General features: G+C 47.1%; 1 protein-coding gene across 1 annotated transcript in view; it reads right to left on the minus strand.

Annotated features, from left to right (window-relative positions):
- Positions 1–792: 792 nt before the first annotated feature.
- The window catches only part of SCN10A (sodium voltage-gated channel alpha subunit 10), an 89,880-nt gene continuing 73,375 nt past the window's right edge, over positions 793–17,297 (minus strand). The window contains exons 23-29 of the mRNA XM_049693626.1: positions 14,084–14,206; positions 12,533–12,817; positions 11,755–11,808; positions 10,779–10,916; positions 10,418–10,522; positions 5,583–5,853; positions 793–2,838 (exon numbers count right to left, since the gene is read on the minus strand). Of these exons, the coding sequence (XP_049549583.1) occupies positions 1,631–2,838; positions 5,583–5,853; positions 10,418–10,522; positions 10,779–10,916; positions 11,755–11,808; positions 12,533–12,817; positions 14,084–14,206 (2,184 nt within the window). The 3' untranslated portion in view covers positions 793–1,630. The remainder of the gene's footprint in view (positions 2,839–5,582; positions 5,854–10,417; positions 10,523–10,778; positions 10,917–11,754; positions 11,809–12,532; positions 12,818–14,083; positions 14,207–17,297) is intronic.

Genomic DNA, 17,297 nt, shown 5'->3' on the forward strand with positions numbered 1-17,297 from the left:
AGAGAACAGCTGATCTGTACTGGGTCAGCCTGTGCCCTCAGCTATTCCATCATCATCTTATTAACCTGCTTCTGTGGGTGCTTGCAAACCCCAATAAGCATTTCGAAAGCCTCTTTGGCCTCTGCTGGGCCAACTGTGATAGAGAAAGGATAGATTTTTCTGTGCGGCCCCAGAAAAATCTGTGTCCATGAAGCCTGTCAGGGGGACCAGTCTTCAGTCTTTGTAATTGAATAAACGGGAAATCTTATGAAGCGATAAAATACTTATCAATGAATTGACCTGAGCCTTGTCATCATGGCAAGGAATGTCCCAAGAGTTAATAGACGATCATGGCTCTCATTAAGACCCTTTATGTCTTATGCTATCACACAAACTTCTTAATCTCTTTCATCTCAAGACCTGCCATGTGACTTTGGCCTGAATATCATCCCTTGGCAACCCTTCCACCATTCAATGCATAAATCCAGTGAATCTTTTGGGGCTTAACTCTCATTATGTCTTGTGCTTAGAGCAGTGCCTGTCATATAATAGGTACTTAAAAACATTTGTAGGATGAGTTAAAGAAAGTATTGGCCTTACCTTTTGTCTCCCAGATCATCTTTCTCAAAATGTTCCTTTATTTTTGATTAGACTAATTATGGAGTCCTGGTCCGAGGGGAATGTGAAAACCTCCATCCTTAAGTCTATGAGATGTGAAACAGCCTCTAGAATATATTCAAAAGCTGTCTTTTGGCCATACAGCAGAAAGGTCTGGCCATTGCCGCTTCAGGGGAGAGTATTTTCGTCGTCTGAATTGGGACAGGGCATCATTGAGTTCTACAACATGAAATGCAAAGGCTGCAAAGACTGTCCATTCTGCCCCCCGCCACCATGGGGAAGTGGTTCAGAGGGTAATGAGTTTGGCCCAGGTCAGCCAGGCAAGCAGTGGGAGAGTTAGTTAGGATGAGAACAGGCTCCCAGGACAATGCTCCTTCCTGCCTACCCAGCCTGAACCCAAACTGCAAAATATCAGGAACCTGAAAGTGAAGGAGACGTGATTTATGACATGTCAGTGTCACATAATTTTTTAAAATGATGCTTTAGGATATAACATTGGTTTTGACATACCTTTAAAAATATTAATTTTAATGGGTATCTCAGAGGCCTTTCATGACATAGACCACAGGTATTACCCTGGGCTGGAGCAGCTGTCCGGCAGCTCTCAGCATGCAGTCATGCAAAATCCTAAATAACACTGCCAGTCTCTATGTGGTGTTTCACAGAGGATGACCTTGGACCTTTAGCAACATCCTTGCCATGTATCTTTGGAAATTCTGGTCCTGAGGTGTTTGTCTTGGTAAATATAAGCTCTGGTCACCATCAAAATAAAATGTTCCAGGGACATTTTCTGGAAAGTAAGGGAACCCATCATCTGATATTGAAAATTAAAAGGGAAGTCACAGCGGAAATGCCCTTGGCTTCTGACTCTTGTTAGTGTGTGAGGGTTTCTCCAAAGGTGGGTACCAACTGTATTCCCTGCCCCATTCTGACATTGTGACCAGTGGCATGCGTTGGTGAGGCGGTGGTGGTAAGTTGTCACAGAGCAGAAGGATACATCAGAGCTGGACATGCCCATGCTGGAGGGTCCTCACTAGGGCCCAGTGGCTTCCTTAGTGGCAGCCTCCCCTTCGTTTTGTATCGAGCTAGATGTGCTTAAGTTGACTTGATCACTAAGGCCTCTAGTGACACTGTCGTAGGATGGTGGGAAAGATGTGGCAGAGGCAGTTTCAGATTTGTCTGGGAGCACACAGTTTTCATTTGCCACGAATGCAACAAAGCCTTCATCTGGGAGTGGCACAGCCTCCTCCTCAGCCCTGGGCACAGGCGGGGGATTGGCGATCGTCATGGAGCGGTGCAGCACGTAGCTGCGATAGGCCTTTTGGATGACAGTGGCTGAAATGTCTTCTTGCTTCCACCGGAGGGTGGTTGCTATTGGTTCATAGGATGCTTTTGAAAGATTAGTTGCCATAAATTTCTCCTCCATATTTGCCTTCAGAGAATCCAACTCCCCAGATTCTCCCAGAACATTCTTGGTGAAGGTAAACAGGATGTCCAAACAGTGGATCTTATCTCCAGGGACCAAGGGCAAGTCCATCTGGATTAATATATTCCCATTGGGTTTTGGGATCCGCAGGGGGCCAGAGAGCGTGTCTGCAAAGTCTGAGAGGGCAGAGAAGGTAATGAACTGGGTGGCCTCTGGGTCGAACTTTTCCCAAGTCTCGTAGAACATGTCAAAGTCATCCTCGCTCAGGGGCTCCGTACTCTCCTTCGTGGCCACATTGAAGTTTTCCAGAATCACCGCAATGTACATGTTGACCACGATGAGGAAGGAGATGATGATGTAGGTGGTGAAGAAGAGGATGCCCACGATGGGGTTCCCACAGTCCCCTCTAGTGCCGTTGCTGTTGGGCAGGTTGGGGTCGCAGTAGGGAGGCCCCGTGTTGAGGATGGGGCTGAGGAGCCCATCCCAGCCTGCCGATGTGGTGATCTGGAAGAGGCACAGCATGCTGTTGGCGAAGGTCTGGAAGTTGAACATGTCATCAATGCCAGCCTCCCACTTGACGTAGGCGAAGTTGGCCATGCCGAAGATGGAGTAGATGAACATGACCAGGAAGAGCAGCAGCCCAATATTGAAGAGGGCGGGCAGGGACATCATGAGCGCGAAGAGCAGCGTGCGGATGCCCTTGGCCCCGCGGATCAGCCTGAGGATGCGGCCGATCCGGGCCAGGCGGATGACTCGGAAAAGCGTTGGGGAGAATAAATTTCCAAGTGATGTAAGAATTGCAGAAAACACCAGGCCTTTAAAAGTGAGGGGAAATGATCTAATTAGTACTTCCAACCACGAGCCCTGACAAAGTTGACTGGATCACACCCCCTCTTCTCCGCCTGGTATGGACCTCCAAGTGAGCACCCATATTCAGGGACTCTGGACCCTCTGAGCCTGGCACAGTGGATGGCATAAAGTAGGGGCTCAGTAAGTGTCCATTGCATAAATTCTGTCTCCCTCGAGTAAGTCTCACCTTTCCCACCATGTTCTTATCTTTCCCTCCATCCAGATACATTCTTAGTCAACCTACGTGGTCAAAACCCAATTTCTGCAGCCTAGTTCAGCTGAAAGTGATTGCACCCTGTTCCACATGCTCACAGTCCTTTGTCTGTTTCTGTCTGTAACATAGACCTGGCTCTTTCCTGAGAATTCAGCCTTTGGGTCATGCCTTTACTTCCACCCTGGTCCTGTGCTCTGTGAAGGCTGGGACCCACTGTGATTCATCTCCCTATCTCGTACTGTGAAGATTGACTCAGTTCCTGGCACATGGTCCTGTGGATAATTGTACAGAGCCTAGTATTAATTATAAGGGGCCTGAGGACTTGGGAAACTTGCTGACAGCTAAAACAGAATGGTTTTGAATGGCCAGCTGTCTGCATAATAGATTTTATTTGTTTCTTTCATTTCCAGCTGTGTTTGAACTCTGTGTTAGGGCCTAGAGATGGGCTAGTTTAAGGTCATTTATAGCCCCCTAACCCGAACTATGAACAAGAGTGTGTATATCTCCCTATGTGATATCTAACTTGAAGATTTGTGAAACTTGGTCTTGGGGACCTGTGGAGGCCTGTTAAGACCACCAAAGATTAGGCAAGGCCTTTAGGTCAAACAGGATTCAAAACCTCTCAGGAGAAATGGTGAGGGGTATGATAGAAGCTCTCTCTCCTTGCCAGGGTGCGCTTGATCCCATTCTCCTACTCGCCTTTTGTCCTATGAATATGGGTGGTCACAGTATTGTGTTGGAAGGAGGAAGGAAATGGAGGAGAATTGGGATAATTATAATTTTGTATTATGAAATCTTTATGAAAGCCCCTCTCTTAAAGTCCAGTTTAACTGGGGCATTTTCCCATAGTGTGAGATACATATGTGTTTTTATAATCTACTAAGATTCTGCCAGCCAACTAGCCTGCCTTTACAAGGGAGAATGAGTCTTCATACTTGTAACAATTAGACAATCAATACATGTCTTACAGGTGGAAAGGAAGAAGGGGAGAGGGAGGGAGAGTGGAAGAATGGCTAGTGGGTTCTTGCACTTGTTTTCGAGCAGTCGTTATGAGTGATTTCTGTCCAGTGACGGGTGTTGCTGTGTAGGTCATAGGAACTGGTAGTTAAGGTGTCCCCATAATAGAATGGAGTACTCTGAGTATATTTTATTTCTATAGTACTGATATGGGAAGTCACATAAGCAAGTTCCCTTCTCTAATATAAAATAAAAAATGGCCTTTAGAGTCTCTCACTTTGGAAGGCAAACAAACAAACAAAACAAACCTCCCCCACCCCGCCCCTGGAAAACCCAGCAGCAATAGGAAAATAAAACAAAACAGAAAACAAAAATAAATTTAAACTCCCCAAACAAACACAACCCAAGGCTGTGTTTCAGCACCAGGATAGAGAGATTAAGTGCCGCCTTTGTTGTATTCAGATGCCATTAGCTCTTGATAGTAAATCAATGGAAAATAAAATCTACAGCTATGCACTGACATGAAAAGTAAGGAGGTCATGATATAATAGGTCAGGATATATTTACAAAGCAAAGTAAACCTGGTGTGCTGGGATCTGGCCTTTATAGGATCCAACTTTGGCTAAACCACACGAAGGCCAGGGACGGTATCTTGGTCTTTGGTAGGAGGCTGTTAGTTTATTAAAAAGAACATTAGCATGGTCTAAATTCAGCTCCACCCTTTACAAACTATATGACCTTGCATAACTTTCTTAATCTCTGAGGCTCCACATTAAATGTATAAAATGAGTATAGTAACACTCCTTCCCAGGGCTGCTGTGGAGATCTGTGGACCCCAGCCCAGTGCTCAGAACTCAGCAAGCACTCAATTATGGTGGCTCCAATCCCCATTTTAACCTTTGACTCCATTCATTTTCTCTGAACACCGTTGGCCCCCAAATACTGAGCCTGTCATTCAACAACACCCAGACTAGGTCATAATAGCATTGATCTCTTGGCATTGGTCCCTTGACTTTACTGTCACTCATATTCCCTAAGTGGACAGTTATACAGAGATTTAATTCCAGACCCTTGACTTAAGAATCTCCTTTGAACAGTCTCCTCCTGGTCTTTCCTCACTCTTCTGGCAACCACCTCCTTTTCCAGAAAGTATTTTATGACTCACCTCACACCACAGCACCCACTCTCTGCTTTGAAGGCCATAAAGATAAGACCCATTGGAAACTCCATCATCTTAGGTTTTCTTGTGCGTGATTGTTCCCTATCGGCTCCCAAATTTCTGGCGATGGCTGCACACACGGTAGGTGCCTGAATACCCTTCACGGCAGCATGGAGAAGGCTAGTGGAACCTCTGCATTTCACTGAGAGGCCCGGGGCATTTTAAATCTGCTGCTCTTGCAAAGCAGCAAATACTGGGCTCCTCTAACATACAACGTAGGTTTTTAAAAGTTTGTTAGCTGTCCCCTTGGTTTTGAAAGAGCAGCCAAAACAAGACCAAGTAGAGGCTGGGTGTCCCCACCACATGCGATGCCCACTTACTTCCAATGGAGAGGACCACGACAATTAAGTCAAATACATTCCAGCCATTGGTGAAGTAGTAATGCCTCAAGGCGAACATCTTCATGACACACTCGCCCATGAAGACGGCCACAAAGAACTGGTTGATTTTGTTTAGGACTTTTGTCTTTTCTTCACTCTGCTCATCAGTCTCCACCATCATGGTGATCATGTTGAGGCAGATGAGGACCATGATGATGATGTCGAAAGTCTGCCTGGTCACGATGTCAAAGACAAAGCCCTGGTACTTGTTCTGAGAAAACAAGAGATGGTACATCAGGCCTTTTAGCAACATAAACCAGGCATCTGGAGAGGCTGTGTTCTTCACAGATGGGTTTTTAAAGTCTGTCTCTTTTGTCTCCCTCACACTCCACATCCCAACAGAAGCAGAATCCTAACCCTCCAAAATCTCACTCTTAGTGGTTTCTACCTCATTGCCTCTCCTGGCCCCACGAAGTCACTAGGCACTTTGTCCTTGTCCATGCTCTTCCCTCCACTTGCAGTGTCCCTCCAGTCCTTTCTCTGGGCCACCTAAATCCCCATAGCCTTGAAGCTGCTGCATATCACAGGAAGATAAGCTCAGTGCTTTGTGATGACCTAGAGGGGTGGTATAGGGAGGATGGGAGGGAGGCTCAAGATGGAGGGGATATGGGGATATATGCATACATATAGCTGATTCATTTTGTGCAGATGTCTAAGCAGGTCTTGGTTGTTTGCATTCTTGGAGAGAGGCAGAGTGGTCTGGACAACCAAGAGATCATTTTTAGGGGGCTATTTTTATGGTGTTTAAAAAATTTTTCCTGGTGTGGCCCTCTAGAATTTCCTGTGCTGTTAACATCTTACTGGTCTGTGAGCTCTTGATTCCAACCTCATCCTCCACCCTCACCTTCTCAGACACTTCTGAGCTCTGTGGAACTCACCTGCCTTGATCTGCAAACTTCTCCTCCTACTCAGTGGCTGCTCACTCTCCTCATGCCATGGACCCTAGGGCTGGGGGCAGAGCTGAGGTCCCTCTTGTTCTCCATTGTCACTCCCAGACCTTTGCTCCTCCTGTGTCTTGTAAAACCCTTCCTCCTCTGATGCCTGTGTCTTCAAGTTAGCCTTCCTTTGCCCCCTCTTCATCGCTACCACTTACTGACCTCCTGGTCCCTCTGCTTCATTACTGATGAGTGAGACTCTTGGCCACACTTGGCCACACTTGGCTATTAGCTCTCGGTTCCTTACCTAAATCTCTAATGACTTAGTTTTTCCTAACTTAGAGAAAAATCTTCCTGAATCTCACATCTCTCTCCAGCTACCAGCCTACTTCTCTCTTCACTTCACAGTTAAATTTCTTGAAGGAGTTGTGTGCAATCACTGTTTCCCATTCACGCCTCAGCCTACTCCAACATAGCTTTTGTTCCCATCCTGCCATCGAAATGGTGCTTGTTAAGATCACTCGTAACGTCCAACATACTGGTTTGGCATCGCTTACCGCCCCCTCTGCCTTGAAACTCTCTTTTCTTGGTTCCCAGAGGGCTTACTTCCCTGGTTCTCTTCTTGCCTTTCTGTCTTCTCTTTTTAGAGTCTTCTTTACTCAACCTTTAGAGATTAGAGTTCCTCAAGGCTTAGTCCTATGTACCCTTTGCTCTTCACGCCATTCTTTCTCCCTTGGCAATTTCTCCCGCCTGTGAATTAATATGTGTGTGATTTTTACTAATTGTTTTCCTGTGTCACTGGACTGTCATCTCTGTGAGGGCAGGAACATCTCTCACTGCGCTATCCCCAGGGTCTGCATAGTATCTGGAATGCAACAGATGATCAATAGGCAGATGAATGAATGGATGGCAGAACGGACAGCTCTGAATTACACACACTTCAAACAGAATTATAAAGCCACTCCACTAGGTTGATTACATTTAATTCTGTACAAAAGGCACTTCCTGAATGTGTACTGTGTACAGGGCTCTGCGTGAGTGGCTGTGAGGGAGAAAGGAACCTGTCATGAGTCTCACCAGGGAGCTCCCAGGAGCCACAAAGGGGAGAAGGGCTGTGACAGGGCTGGTTCCTGCTTTCTGCTTCATGGTGGGGATGGGTTGCTACCCTGCAGGGTTTGAGCAAAGAATCAGAGTGGGTCTGGCTCCAGGTATAGCTGCTGGCTTATGTCTTTTCTGGGATGCTGAGCCACTAATAGCTTTCATTTCATCACTGAAAATGGCAAAAAAAAAAAAAAAAAAGAGGCCCATTCATGACTTCTAACTAAACAGAGCAGGCCACATTGCTAAGTTCTGGGCATCAAGTTTGCCCTGGATATTCAGCTGCTGGGGAGTGGAGCGGCTCTCTAGCTGCTCTTGGCTTAGCTTGTGGGCAGGGATCACTTCTTTGCAACCCTCGGGGCTCTCAGAGGTGATGAAGTGGGTGACTGATGATGTGATATTCTGGAGCCTATTATTTTCCTATAAAGTGGAGTATGTGAAACCTGATTTTAGTGATTTCTATAGTAGGGAACGTTATAGAATAAAATTTCCCAGTCTTGTGGAAGCCTTAGGCTCTGCTATGGATGAAGCATAAGATTTAGAACTTGGGATTCACGTGTGGCAAGGAGTAGTATGTACATGCCTGTGTTGGAGGTCCCTATGTCATCCGAGGCTGGCCCTGCCATGAACTGGCACCCATGCACCTGTGGAGCAGAGTCCTGTGCCAATGTTCAGCTTACCTGACCAGCTCAACCTGTTGGGACCCCTCAGGGAAGAAGATGGCCTTTCCGGTGCCAATAATCTAGTGAGGAGGAAACTGGAGCTGGGAAGGTGAGTCTTAGGTGGGAGTGGGTATTTCTCTTATTGCTTGGGCTTCTTTCTTGGCTCTGGACTTTGTGGAGGGCAGATGATCAGGCTGGTCCCACTGTGGGGTGGGTGCCAAGACGTTGCCTGCCATATGGATGCTGGCCAGGAGCTAGGATGGGCCAAGGCTCGTGGGCCCTGGAGAGCAGCCAGATGCAATTGCCGCCTGGGCCCTGATCTGCTAGTTTCCCTTTTGGTATCCCTAAACCTCAAAGTCTTGTTTAAATGTTCCAGCCTTGCCTCAGCTATGCTAAAGGGAACAAAGGAAATAATGTTTGCCGTGCCTGGACCAGAATATTAAGGAGAGAGCCATGTTCCTCCACTAAAGCTATTATAGTGTGGATAGTTAGTTAGTTAGTAATATACACCCCCTCCCACTCAAAGGGATGGCTAATGTCAGGAACACAGCTGGGCTATGAGGTCTCACTTTGCTTATCCGTATGGAAGACCTCCTCCAGTGCCAACCTTGGAGGACCTTGGGGATGGCTTGATTAGGAGACGTGATGATTTTGTTGTAGGTCTTCCTGCCCAACCACTGACTTCCACTCCTACTGCAGTGCCTGGAATTTCAGCATTAGGTTCCTACCTTTATATTAAGATAGTGTCCTTTCCAGGGTCCCTTTTGGAAATGCAGCTCACCCTGTCCCAAGGAAATTGTCTTCCTTGAGAGGAGGAAGCTGGAGGTGGCCTGTGGGATTGGCTGATGAGAGGGGAGAAGCTGAGATGTTATAGAGAGATGGAGTAAGTATGTAGGGAAGGGTACCCAAAACTGTCATGATTTTGCCAAGGGTTGACCCCAGCACAGAACACCTTGGTGTCTGTTCAAATGTGGATTCAACATCAGTCCAGCCACCAGAAAAGGTCAGCAGGGACATAACTGCTCGCTTCTCATTAGGTCTTAGGATCCTTCTCCCGTAACCCCTGCTTGACTCTGATTGGCTGGGCTCAGCCTTTCACCTACATCTTCTAATTTTGAGCCTGTTCCTGCCCACTGGACATTGGAGGGATACTCCCTGAGCCTTAGGGACTCTCCCTCAGGCTAACTCAACCCCAGTTATCTTGATCTTATGAGGTATTTGGAAGGACACCTCTGCCCCTACAGAGGTCTGAACATCTTATCACTCCCCATTGTAACACTTCTTATCAGAATGGAGAATAGTAATACATTTGTGACCACTGTTTCCAAGTAAAGCATGTGAAAGGTCATAGCATTTTCTTTTCCTCCTGTAAATGTTTTTAAGACTTTGTGCTCATGAAGTTTTTAGTATCTTATGCAAACCCCATGCCTTGATTTAGAAATTATAATGTCTTGGCCAACAGAATGTATGTCTCCCTGATTCATTTAGGGAAAGGCCTGTACCTTTGCTGAAGGTCCTTAGGTTTTGCCCTTGTGTGGGGAAGGGCTAATGGGACTGTGCCATGGATCTTTTTGAATAAAGGAATCACAGGGGAGTATGCCTCTAAGTTTTGGTCAGTCTTTAAACACTAGAGTAGGATAATTTTTGGTTCCTATTGTGTCACCTGACCATGACCATGACTGGGCCCAGGATCCCAGGGTGGTTGGGTTTGGCTATTTCCTCTCTGTCTTCCTGTAGGCATGGGGTAGAATGTGGGGTGAGGCTGGCAATCCGTTGCAACCTACATCAAAATGCATAACCACAAATGTTTCATCTCAGGGCTCTAACCATCCTTACTATCATTTAGCCTAATCTGTTCCTGATCTGGTGCTGGAAACTTAAGCCTGTTGGGCAACTCAAGTACTTCCCTAAACAGGTCTATCTGGAAACCTGCAGGAGTATGTTCACTCCAGAAGATCAGAGTTGCTTCTTGCAGACTTTTCTTCCTTGGGCCTGGGAACTCTCATTACCTCATCCTCAAAATCAACCCAGATCTCCTCCTCCACAGAGAGCATTGGCCAGACGCCTACCAGCACAGGCATGGGCTGTCAGGTTGGATTTCCAGACACTTTCTGCTAGAGAGGCGAGCTCTGGGGCTCACCAGGGGCCGTGGGATGGGCTTCTGGGGCTTCTTGGAGCCCAATTTCTTCATGGCATTGTAGTACTTCTTCTGCTCCTCTGTCATAAAGATGTCCTGGCCCCCTAAGTGCAGAGAGATAGGATAACACACACCACTGTTATTGCCCCCAGATGGCAGCCTTCAGTCCTTTCTGGGCCCAGACCCCAGACAGGGGTGAAGCCTGCAATCAGGGGGCAAAGGTCGGTGTTGGTGCTAAAAGCCAAGATTGGGCTCCTGGTCAGGCATGGGGGCTGTGACTAGTGTTGCTTCAGTCACGAGGCCCGGGGATCGATGGTAAGTCTAAGACTCATCACTACCACAGAAACACCTAAGCCCCACTTATCTTTTTTTTCTGTTGGTTGAAGTTGTCAATGATGACCCCAACGAAGAGATTGAGTGTGAAGAAGCTGCCAAAAATGATGAAGATGATGAAGTACAAGTACATGTACACGTTGTCCTCCCACTTGGGCTGCATGTTCACCTGTGAGCAGACAAGTGGGGGCATGGGGACGAGGGGGCATCTTAGCTTGTGTTTACCCCAAAGAACCCTGAGACAAGGACCTGGCTGCAGGTGGCTTATTTGCGAGGTGATCCCAGGAAGCAGAAGTGAGAGAGGGGGAGGCAGGAACAGGATAAAGGCAGCACCACTACCATGGGTAACAGGCACTCCATGCTCTAAGGACTGTAGAACACACTTCAGATTTGTACCTCCAAGGGACAGGGAAGTGAGAGCTTTTATCTACAGACTCCCAGAGCTTATTTGTGAGGGTTGCCCCTGTAGACTCGAAGTCCTCTGCCCTTGGGGGAAGAGCTGCTGAGCCAGCTCTGAGGCACTGAAGAAAATCAAATCTCAGACAGAATAAGAAACAAAGGATGAGAATGAACTTAGAGGTGGGTTGAGGGGATATGGCGCAGGGCATCAGCGGTGTCTTGTGCCCCAGCAGGGAAGGGTCCTTCCCCAACAGCACCCATCTCCTCCACCTGGCTGCCGTGACAGTACCTGAAATTCCACTGTTCTAGCTAGCCACTGCCCTTGCCCCTGCCTCTGCCCAGGGAGCACCCTCATGCACAGTCCTTTAGAGGTTATCTGGTTATTTCCTCAATGATGAACAGAGGAAGAACTTGAGAAGCCTAGGAGACTAGGTCAGCTTAAATATCCAACAGAAGGCCAGCTGGACACTGCTCCGGGGGGGATAGTGCCAGACTGCTGGGTGATCGCCTTTTCCAGTACCAAGGCCACCTTCACCCCATTTCATATAGACTAATGTGGGCGGGAGGCACAGAGCGGGAGGCGGTAGTCACCACGGGCTGAGACTCACTTCCCGGGAATCGACAGCTGCGTACATGATGTCCATCCAGCCTTTAAAGGTTGCCTGGAAACAAGGAACAGAGGCCACTCAGTGTCTGCCCATCCATCTACATCGGCCTCTGTTTTGATTCACTTATTTGTCTGTTTTTCTCATAGAGCATTGGCCCCCCTGGAGCCAGTTCTGACACGACTCCGACTTCAGTGCCTAGCACACCATAGCTACTCAGGGACTTGTTGTTGAACGAATGCATGAACAAAGGGTGGAGTGCGGGAAGCTGGGGGTAACTGCATGACAAACGTATAAGCAATTGCATTAACACTGAATGAACAAGTGGATGAAGGCAAAGGATGAATGAATGAATGGAAGCATGAATGTTATTGACTGTCATCATCACAAGCATTATCTATCATTACAATAGACTGGAACATAATTTATTACCCTCTAGGAGACGATCTGCAATAGAAGACTGTTCAGTCTGTGTGGCTATACCAGGTCTATTTTGTACAAGTAGTGAATTCTAAGTCATCACCTGATATAGCCCCATGGCAGGCCTATCCCTTTATTCTATTCTATTAGCCCAAATTGGTCTAATTGCACTACTGGGAGATCACACTCATTGGTAGGGCCCTCTAGCCTCATGGTGCAGTCTGTAGGAACAGGGAATAATCTCACTTCACACTGAGTGCTACCCCTTGCAAAGTCTCCACATAGCATCTTCTGGGAGACCCCAGGCCCTCCACTTTATCGAGCAGCCAAAGGAAGAGACACGGTTGATCTCAGGACTCACCACCTGCAGAAGTGCGAGGTAGCCCATTGCAACATTATCAAAGTTGACCTTCACATTGACCCAAAAGAAGCTTCCAGTGTGGTTTTGACGTTCACAGTCAGACATGTTATTCACAGTAGTCCAAGGCACAAGAAGAAAGCCTTCACTGGTCTTGTTGATGCATTTCTGAAACTTCCCTGCGAAGAGGTTCACACCCATGATGCTGAAGATGAGCCAGAAGATGAGGCAGACGAGGAGGACGTTCATGATGGAGGGGATGGCGCCCACCAGGGCATCTACCACCACCTGGGGGGAAAGGCAGAAAGATCTGGAACCCCACCGATGCCACACCCTTCTTGCCCGATCCCAGTTCTTTCTACCCTCACTCGGGCTGCTTCATGAGCCAGTGGAAGCAAGAGAAGTGGGTTAATTAGAGCCATAATTCAGACTCAGAAGACAGAGACACTGGGCAGTGAGGATGGGTTTATACATTCTCTCTAAAGTTCATTCAGGGCAGGTTTCAGTGTCTCTCCTTAGGATTGAGGAGATGGACACACTTACAAGCACATACATACTCATTTAGGGGTGCCAGTGTGTGTTTTGTACTTGCACATACAGACTTCTAGAACTTTGCTTTATTTTATAAACTATATGTTTATAAAATACAGTTTATAGTGTGCTTTGGTCAAGAATCAGTGAAAACCCAAATCCATATTCACAAACTTGTTTATTTGTAAATTAGCAACCTGGAGATAAAATAAAATAAACATCAACGTACTTCAATCATAAGCTTCTAGCGTTTGTAAAGATACAAGTTAATTTTAAAAGTCCACTTTTGTTTTGAAGGTACGATGTCTTCTTTGAGGCAGTGGTGGAGGAAGAAAGCAAACCTTGCTTTCTGTACCAGAAGACTTTCATAATTATGTGGAAGGGGAGGGGAGAAAATGAGCAGTCCCTCATCCTCCATAAGACAAGGGCCAGACTTGTGAGCATTCCATCCTGAGGAAGACAGTGAGGGCGAGGTGGTGGCTGAAAGCCTTGGATGAGGAGAGGGATGGATGAAAGGAGAGAATCCATAGGACCCAATGACTGTGCTGGGTTGGAGAGAAGATGCATTCCAGTGGGTGGTGACTGAGCTGCTGAGCCGCTGATGTCACTGCATTTAAATGGAGTGTCAGAGGCAAGGCTCATTTGTCATGGAAAGATGAAGAGCTTGGGGTGTTCCGGAGATTTTGGCAATAAGGACAAAAGGCAGGGTGGGGAGATTGAGGTAAGAGATGCTTGTGACGCTGTGAAGCAGGATTGCCTCACTAAGAGCAGGAGAGAGTGAGGTCTGAGTCCTGGTAGATGTGATGTTTGAGGTGAGAAGGGAAGCGGGCTTACAGAGGGACTTGAAGGAAAACTAGGAGAGTTAGGATACTGCAGCACCACCAACGTAACAGCAGAAAGTGGGGACCCCTGAGCTGACCTGTGGGGGTAGGGCCTGGAGCTCAGGGTCAGTAGTATGGAGGCCGTAAAGGGGGAATGGGTACCAAGTGCTGCAGACCAGAGTAATTAGGAGATAAGTCTTACCCGCATGCCTTCAAATCGAGACAGGGCCCGCAGTGGCCGCAGGGCACGGAGGGTCCGAAGGGCTTTGATGGATGCCATATCAGAATACTGCAGCACCTTCGCTATAAGGCTTGTCAGTGAGATCTGAGTGCAGGCAGAGAGCAAAAGCATCACCCTAGGGTTCCAGAAAGTTGACCCTGGTGGATGGAGACAGGAAATCCCTCCCACTCCCTACTCTGTCAGAGCCATCATCCTGGCTCCCACCTTATTCTGAACTCCAACGAGAGGTATAGTGAGAGTCCAATCTCTTCTCTTTCATTAAAAATTTCATTCATCATTTATCTGAACTTTTGGCCAAGAAAATCTCAGTCTCCCACATCGCCACCCCCTTGTATGTAGGTGATCAAGCTCCCAGTGTAGTAAATCAGCCTTCCCTTTCCTCTCTAGAGGCACCAGCCAGTTCCCAACAGCCTTTAAAATTTGATTGACTTTCAGAGACTTGGAGAGATGCTGGCCCTTCATGGGGGTTATGCAGAAAGTCTATCTTGAGGAATATAAAGTGAGGCTCGATTGTACGTGCTGAGAAAAGTGGGGAAGAAAGAGTCCTGGGCTGGGTGGGGTCTAGTTCCCTCTCAACCCTGATATTTTTGTGACCTTGGGTCAGTGCCTTGTTAGTGCAGGTTGTACTTTCAACCTTTGTAAAATGAGGAATCAGACTAAGAGAACTCCGAGGCCCTCACAGCTCTGCAGTTTTCCAGGAAGAGTGACTGGCATGGGGCCAGGAGATTCAGCTTTGACAGATAGCTGAGATATAATGACTGAGTTGTGAGTCCCTGTTGGTTGGTCAGTTTTACATTTTTTAAAGTGTTGGACCAAGGACTGCAAAGGCACAAACTTACATGGAAAAATGGTCACACCTTCCAGGAACTTTGAAGGTGCGAGGGAGATACCCTATGCATTGGCTTGAGCTTGCCAGAGACTGTGACCCAATCCTGGGGGACCCCCAACTGCACCACGACTGGTGGGCTGAATTCAGGCTCAGCTTATCTTGACAGCTAGGAGGGGATGTCAGAAAGGGAAGGGTTTACACTTGGGTGCTAGAGCCCCAAACAATGCCTGTTCTCTGAATGGTGGCTTATTCCACCAGGACAGAAAACTGGAATGGAAACAACCCCCTTCCTCCAACCAGGCAAGGCTCCAGACACCAGCAGGTGGCACCCAGCTGCCTGGCTAAGTGAGAGCAGGAGGTCTGGGGCCAGTTCCATGCTGGACCCTGTTCAGTCTTTTGCTCAGCCCCTGGGAAGGCTGCCTCATGTGCAAAATCTGCAGTTGGGGCAATTAGGAGCTGGGGCCTCTCCAGCAAAGCCCACCCATCCAAGCCCAGCTCCATTCCCACTGCTCAAGCCACAAGCCTCCCAACTGGTCTCTAGGCTCCCGTATTGCATCCATCCCATCCATTCTCCTCTGCAAATTTGATTATGATCATGTTTCTCTCTTACTCCCAACCTTCACTGATGCTTTATCATCTCAGGATAAGCTCCAGATTCCTTAGCCTGTATTATATGGCCACAGCCTGCTTTTCCAGTCATATTTCACCCACGTATCCTACCCAAATCAAGTTGTTCCCTAAATGTACCTGTGTCTGTGCCTTTGCCCAGGGTCCTTCTTTAATTAAGATTGACCACCCCCAGTCCTTTTTGCACCTTGTTGCTCCTGCTCATTTTAAGCCTTATATCTAATGCCACCTCCTATATGAAGCCTGCCCAGCAACCCCACCCCCAGAGTGGAAGCAGGTTCATGTCTCTGTGTCCCTAAGACACTAACTATTTCCAGCAGTGCTCACCACATCCTCCCTCATCATATGTTTATTTCTCTCTGTTGTCCTACCTGCTGGAAGAGTAAAGTATAAACTCCTGGAGATAGGGAATTTTTATTTCTTGGCTTCTACCTCCCCCAGAGCACTTCATAAAACAATCCTATATGCAGTAGTTATTGATATAAATAAGCATTTGATAAATTGAAAAAATAGAGAGAGGCATGTTGGGATGGATGGATGGAAGGAAGGAAAGAAAGAAGGAAGAAATCTTGATGGAAAGTTGAATGATGGTTGGATAGAAGAATGGACTAAATGATACAAAGATGGATATGAGAGTTGAAAGGAAGAATGGAAGAAAGAAAGCAAAGAAGAAAGATAAAATATAAAATCATGGATAGTGGATGAATGGGATGGATGAATTGGGGAAGGATGGATGGCTGGATAAATGATGGACGAATGAAAAGATAGAGAGATGGGTAGAGGAATGGAAGAGATTAGAGAATGATGGAAGGTTGACTGGATGGAAGAATGGGTGGGTGGATGGACGAATGGAAGAAAAAGAGGTGAGTGGACAGATGGGTGGAAGAAAGGAAGGATAGATTGATGAAGTAAAGGAAGAATAGAAAGATGGAAAATGTGTGAACAGAAGGAAAATTGGATGGAAGGTGCTTGAATGAGTGAACAGAAGGTTAGATGACTGGATAGTTCAATAGAAAGACAAGTCAAAAGATAGAAAGATAGAAGTGTTAAGGACAAATTGATAGAGGGATGGAAGGAAGGTTAGGATGAATAGATGGGCAGAAGGGAGGAGGGAAAGAAGAGTGAGAATAGTTGGATGGAAGGAGAGGACTGACAGGATAAACAGAAGAAGTAAACATGAATGGATGTTTGGAAGGAAAGAAAAAGGAAGCGTGAATGGTTGGATAGATGGAAGGAGGGATGGATGGTCAGAAGGAAGAATTAGTAGGCAGATGGATGGATGGATGAGTGCGTGACCACATCAGGGGATCAGGACTGAAACTAGTGAGACCTACTTAGGAGTGACTACCCCTAACAAGAGTGGGTAGCTGGAATAAAATTTTCCTTTCATTTATGAATAATTATATGATATGCACAAAATTATCACCTGTGACTCAGATTGCAGGCCTCACAGCTAATTCCTGTGGTACAGTGGCCTGATGCTGCTAGCGCACTGGTATCAGGAAAGAAGAGAATTAGGTGCACAGACCTGCTGTGGAGGACCTGCCAACACAGGAGGCTGGACAGAATGTTCTGAACTGGACCCCATCCAGCTTCAGGAGGCAAGCACCAAATACAGACGCATTTCCTAACACCTCTGATGTGCAGACCTTGGCACCAGTGGCTGTGGGAGTGTGGGAAGCAGAGGCAAACATAGCACGTGCCTCCCCCACCTGCAGG

This window comes from Orcinus orca, chromosome 10 (assembly GCF_937001465.1).
Source record: "Orcinus orca chromosome 10, mOrcOrc1.1, whole genome shotgun sequence".
Taxonomy (NCBI): domain Eukaryota; kingdom Metazoa; phylum Chordata; class Mammalia; order Artiodactyla; family Delphinidae; genus Orcinus; species Orcinus orca.